This window comes from Nicotiana tabacum, chromosome 19 (genome assembly GCF_000715075.1).
Source record: "Nicotiana tabacum cultivar K326 chromosome 19, ASM71507v2, whole genome shotgun sequence".
Classification (NCBI taxonomy): Eukaryota; Viridiplantae; Streptophyta; class Magnoliopsida; order Solanales; family Solanaceae; genus Nicotiana; species Nicotiana tabacum.
In genome coordinates, this window is record NC_134098.1 from 18871960 (window position 1) to 18878136 (window position 6177).

At 35.8% G+C, this 6177-nt stretch overlaps 1 protein-coding gene across 1 annotated transcript; it reads left to right on the plus strand.

The window, feature by feature from the left end:
• Positions 1-267: 267 nt before the first annotated feature.
• Positions 268-6177, plus strand: LOC107799279 (2-oxoisovalerate dehydrogenase subunit beta 1, mitochondrial-like). The gene is made up of 13 exons (XM_016622369.2): positions 268-568; positions 1818-1929; positions 2167-2202; positions 2289-2348; positions 2424-2481; positions 2566-2663; positions 3996-4085; positions 4158-4226; positions 4326-4412; positions 4630-4725; positions 4811-4888; positions 5799-5885; positions 5966-6177. Exons 1-13 carry the CDS (start codon positions 384-386, stop codon positions 5999-6001), a joined length of 1092 nt encoding a protein of 363 aa, XP_016477855.1. The 5' UTR covers positions 268-383; the 3' UTR covers positions 6002-6177.

Below are 6177 nucleotides of genomic sequence, written 5' to 3' on the forward strand. Positions count from 1 at the left end.
TATGCAAATTGAGATTGAACTTAAAAGTACGGAACTCATTCGTTATGGTAATGTTATAATCCATATATTTTAATTTTGAAATAAATTTATTTCCTTTAATTTTATCCATTACGAAATTCTTTACTAAAACCAAATCAAAATGATTTGACGGCTGCCATTATAGTACAAATAAACCGGTTAAGTGTATAGGATAATCGCTGTCAACGTGGACCATGTGTAGATTTATTAATTTCATTTTGTCCCATACCAAACTCTAATAAATTCTCTTCAATACAACTTCAACGCTCAGATATTTAGCTCAATATATTTTGCAGATTCCCACTTTCTCCAAATAAACATATTGTTGTTCTGAAAATTTCAATCCTAGTAAAAATTACATAAAAATGGCAAGCAGTTTCAGAAGAATTGGAAAATTGGCTTCAATATCTTCCAAAAATCAAAGTAGGGGATTCTCGTCAACAGTTGATCAGACGCTTAAAAAAAGTGAAGGAATCAGTCCGAGCAAATCTGTCAACCTTTTTACTGCTATTAATCAAGCTCTTCACATCGCCTTAGACTCTGATCCTCGGTATCTTTTTAATTGTATTTGTATTTTTTTCCAATTTCCTTTTTTGGTAAGTGTACGAAAAAGTTGTAAAGTTTTGCTGTCCCTAGATCACTCTATCGCTCAATCACGAATTAGAAATTAGCAAAGCGGGAAAAGAAAGAGGGAAGGTGGTAGTACGTTGTTGTTAATTTGCTTGATTAACAAAAGAAAAAAGTATTACTAGTACTGTACTTTTAAACTATGTGGATGGAGGAAAAGGGAAAAAAAGAAGAAAAAAGAAAAATACAATCTTTAAGTTATTCGGGGATAATACTGATGGATAAATTGAATGGTCAACAAAGATTTCATAATGAGAATCTCAAGTTGGAGAAGGTGGAGAAAGCAAGTTCCTTTCCTTGTACAAATACAGTTTCTAAGTAAAAAGCCAAGAAGCTATCTTTTCGTTAAAGTGAAATGATTATTTTTTATACCACCTCTCAATTCTCATTTGGAGGGTCATAAGTATATGATATTTGGTATAATATTTAAAATTTCCATTTTTTTAAACATGATTTAGCTGGTCTATGCTGATCAAAGACTGGTCAAATGTCCTTAAGAAACAGAAATAGTCCATTCTTTTTGTATTTTTTTTTTTTTAAATTTTGTGATAAATTTTCCAACAGAAGCTTTATTATTGGCTATCTATTCTCATCATGTTTTTGTATCAGTTATGTGAATGCTTTAGACCAATCTCATTTATGCATCATTTGTCATTTGCTATGTACTTTGCATCACAACTTCTTTTAAGCTCTGACACATGAATGGATAAGAAGGGGGTAGTGGTGAGGGAGAGGAGATGTCGCTCCCACAACGTTCTCGTTCGTTACTTTTCTGCATGAATAACTGTATCGTTTGTATTATCTCAAGAATACCTATTTTATTTTCCCAGAACAGTATTTACGAGTAATGCAACAGCGTATTAGCGTTAAGCTTCTCCAGAAGTATAAGGATGATAGCTTGAGCCTTCAGCTTTTGATTCCTTACCTTCATAGGAGGAGTTACCAGTCACTTCCAGCTTTAATTTGGAATATTAGTGACATGCAAATCCCAGTATACTTGCTTAGATTACATCTAAATAACATCCAAACTTCTTCAAGTAATGCTGACCATTTAAGCTGGATCTACTCTTGCTCAATAATAGATTATGCTTTTGCCAGCCTGTTCTCTTTTTACTCGCAATTTTTATGTGCTTGTTTATGGTTGATTGATTAAATATGAATTTTTTTCTCAGTGCTTATGTATTTGGAGAAGATGTTGGTTTCGGTGGTGTCTTTCGTTGCACTACTGGATTAGCTGACCGATTTGGGAAACAAAGGGTTTTTAATACTCCTTTATGTGAGCAGGTATATCTGTAGCTTATCTACCATATTGCACATCTGCTCTAGCCCTTTCTGGGTGAAAGATCTGAGCAATAAATCAATAGTACTAGCTGTTTCTTTGTTTTTATAATAAGAAATTGAGCATAAATTTCATTTGATACAATGCGTGGTGCATAACAGCCTTACCGTTTAGTTCCCCCACCATCCCAAATTACTTTCTTGTGAGAAGAAATGTATCCAATAATGGTTTTTGATGTGCAGGGTATAGTTGGATTTGCTATTGGTCTGGCTGCAATGGTCAGTTTCTGAGCTCTAAATACTGAAAGCTAAATAGATGTTAACTTTTTGCTGATATTGTTATTTTTTGCGTCCTAAAATTTCAGGATAATCGAGCTATAGCAGAAATTCAATTTGCAGATTATATTTTTCCTGCTTTTGATCAGGTATGCATCTTCGCCGAGTCACGTACTAGCATATCGGCATGACATTTGTTGACTGTCAGATTTTTCGTTTTGTAGATCGTCAATGAAGCTGCGAAATTCAGATATAGGAGTGGTAATCAGTTCAACTGCGGAGGTAATTGGAGGAGAACATATGATTTTATTGCACTTCATCATTTTATCTAAGTTTCAAGATGCCGAGCTGCCTCATGGTTTCCAGGCTTAACTATTAGAGCACCTTATGGAGCTGTTGGACATGGCGGGCATTACCACTCACAATCCCCCGAATCTTTCTTCTGCCATGTTCCTGGTATAAAGGTATCCCACGTCTTTCTTTGCATCTTACACTTGTCAGGTTCTTTTAAATGATTTTCTCAAAATCACCATATTACATTTTTAGTTTCCTCTTTAATTCTTTACGGAGCATCGGCACTATTGATTTGATTGACTCCTTTCCACGTGCTAGTGTTATTGAAATAACCCTATCACCATTCCTTTTTAGTTCCACAACCTTATTCATAAGTTCTGGTGCTAAAATGATTTTCATGCGTTTAATGTAATTTAAACCCTCTGTAGTTAATCGCTCTAGCCTTTTCCCGTACACGTAGTCTTATGTAAACGCGCAATATAAATTCTCCTCATTAAGGTATCTAGTTATTTTATTATCTTATCTGTCAATCAACCTAAATTCGCATGGCAAATGTGATGGAACCGACTTCTTTACCCATACCATCCATAACTGGAACCCTTACTTATACTTACTCAGATCCAGTGCCGGAGCCGAAAAATTTCACTAAGGGGAGTCGAAATATAAACAAGTAAACACATGAAGAAGCCAAGGGCATTCTACATATAGTGTATATACCTAAAAAGAAATTTTACCTAGATACACAGTAATTTTCCAGCGAAGGGTTGTCAATTTACCCCCCTTGGATGAAGGTGAGCCTGCTCAAATCCAAGTGGTGAGGTGATGGAACGCTTTTCCTTTTTTGTTTTTCATCACGCCGAGGTGCGGATGTAGCATGTACCCAGGAGAGCACATCTTGATGCATTTAGTATTGTGAAGATTTCTCATAAATTGACTTCTTTTAGCTGGTTTTTGCCTTAACCCAGTCCTCATTTATGTGGGTTTAGTACTGGCAATGCGAGTTCAAATAGGATGCTAGCAAACACATGTAAAGTTTTCCGTCTCTACAAGACGGACATTCTTTTTTTTTTCCTTTTGATAAGTCTCTACAAGATGGACATCCAATATTTGTTTGTCAAGTTCTTCCCTGCAAATGAGAAAAATCGTTATTCTCCAAATACAGTATATATATTGAGTTTCTCCATTCGTGATCCATCACCATCATGGGCATTGGTTGGATTGTTGACTGATTATTTTTCGAGGTTGCTTGTTTCCTTTCTTGATTTAAAGTGAAGCACCAAGCTCCGTGATTCCATTAGTATCTTCTATATGCTCACTCTGTTTTCCCTCTCTGTCACCTTTTTGCTCATAGTGTCTCCTCCTAAAGGATTCTGGGAATAATTATTTATATTTACTTTTCTGAAATTCTTGATATATTTTCTTTAGAAACCAGATGCACGTCCTTTTTACTTATAGAATTGAATGCATACCTTTGACAACTTTTGCGCAATTATTTGTGTAAGGTGGTCATCCCACGCAGTCCACATCAAGCAAAAGGATTGCTGTTGTCGTCCATACGTGACCCAAATCCTGTAGTCTTTTTTGAGCCAAAGGTAATCTCTTTTTCCTTCCTCGTAATACTCTTTGCTGCAGTTAGATATTGAATATGTCTGGATGAATCTCAGATGCTTTACCGGATGGCTGTTGAAGAAGTTCCTGAAGATGATTATATGTTGCCTCTCTCTGAGGCAGAGGTATGATGTTTTGTTTAATTGTTTATTATGAATTTGAAAGCTGAAGAGCATGCTACCATTATCTTATCAAAAAGATCTGAAGTGCATGCAAAAATGCAGGTCATCAGGGAAGGTAGTGATATCACATTAGTTGGTTGGGGAGCTCAGCTATCTACTATGGAGCAGGCATGCATTGAAGCTGCAAAGGTGAATACTAGTTTCTATTAGATCTGTTATAATCTGTTGCCTTGAATAGATTTCTTGTCATTCCACTAGTTCTTTTTACCAGTATAAATGCATTTTATGGTTTTTGCATGCTCAAACTTCTTTCTCATGCTTGGTATCTATCAGCTAATCTTTCAGCTGTACCTCTTATGTACTTCTCCTGATTACTTATCAGCTTTTAAATACGTATATTCTATAGGAAGGGATCTCATGCGAACTGATTGACCTTAAAACTTTAATACCATGGGACAAGGAAACAGTAGAGGCTTCTGTCAAAAAGACAGGAAGGCTTCTGGTGAGTATTTTAATCAATGCTTTATGGAATTGAAGAGGTAATCTCATCCTAATTAAATAACTTACGAAGTTTTCTTGTGTTGTAGGTTAGTCATGAAGCTCCTGTGACAGGTGGATTTGGTGCTGAAATTTCTGCATCTATAGTTGAACGTTGCTTTACGAGAGTAAGTATTTACTTATTTTAGGTCTCCTTTGTAGACTTCTGTTAGTTTCCTTTTTCTTTCCTGGATCACCATAATAAATGTCAAACCTTATATAAGATCTCATAGGCAAGGTCATATGTCCTCTGTGCTTTTGGATTTGTGAAACATAGTTGAAGTAAGCAGTCTTAAGGAATAACGAGTGGTACCTAGGTTGTTTGGAAAAATGCAAACAGCTTGGAGCTTTTGCTATACTCCTGGTGATCTTGGACTTGGGCGTCATATCTTACTTGTGCGAGTGGGTGAGGCTACTGAACCTGTCAGTGTTGTCTAGCATCTGGGTAACTGGGTTAGCTAAAAGTTAAGTATTTGCCACATGCCTTATCTCAGGTTCAGTTACTGGGTCCTGTTTTAAACCAAAAGTGCTTTATGAATCGGAACCTTGTATGGGTATCAATATGCTTTGCTGTGCACGAGAATAATTTATGTATTAGAGTTGATTGCTCTGGATAGGGGTGTTTTAGTAAGGCCCTTCTGTTTGTTGAGGATGTCAGTAACAGACTAACATGCTGCAAGAATATGAGCATTTTAGTTCTCCAATCTCTTTTTATCAAATAGAAAATGCCATAACGAGTAACCATGATTTAAAATTAATGAATCTAACCTTTAAAGTTCTTAACACTGAATTCATTTTAATTTTGAAGTGATGGGTTCAAAATTTAATATTTGGTGACATCTTAGTGGTTTCATGCACGCACACACAGAGATAAAGGCTTTTTGTCGAAATACTGGGTTCAGTTGAATCCGTTAAACATAGACTCCATCTGCATCTGTGTATTCTCATATTCCTATGTTTTTCTCATGTTCCAATATTTTGTTAAGACGTTACGAAATGAAGTACTTCTAAGTGTTCAATATTTGAGTTGCTTTGCAGTTAGAAGCTCCAGTGGCCAGAGTATGTGGGTTAGATACCCCTTTTCCTCTTGTCTTCGAACCCTTTTACTTGCCTACAAAGAACAAGGTAACTGGTCTTGAAACTTTTCATTTTTAAAAGATTTCACCCAGAGTCTGACTAAAGTACTGATCCTTCTTTGTTTGCAGATACTGGACGCAATCAAATCTACTGTGAATTACTAATGCTCTTCCACTCATGTGGAGCCAGTGCCACACTAGATTGTTATTTCAACTAATTTATGCATTGTGTAGTTCATGATTGGGTGTCTTGTATTAACATACAAGTACAAAACATTCCCTATTATTTCTACTACTAATAACAATTAATTCAATGAAAGATCTATATTCGGTTACCCCTA

Excerpts from the sequence above, each read along its gene's own strand:
- LOC107799279 (XM_016622369.2), top strand. The coding sequence starts at position 384 with ATGGCAAGCAGTTTCAGAAGAATTGGAAAATTGGCTTCAATATCTTCC. Across the intron at positions 2,482-2,565 it reads TAATCAGTTCAACTGCGGAG|GCTTAACTATTAGAGCACCT; the intron begins GTAATTGGAGGA and ends CATGGTTTCCAG. Across the intron at positions 4,889-5,798 it reads TTGAACGTTGCTTTACGAGA|TTAGAAGCTCCAGTGGCCAG; the intron begins GTAAGTATTTAC and ends GTTGCTTTGCAG.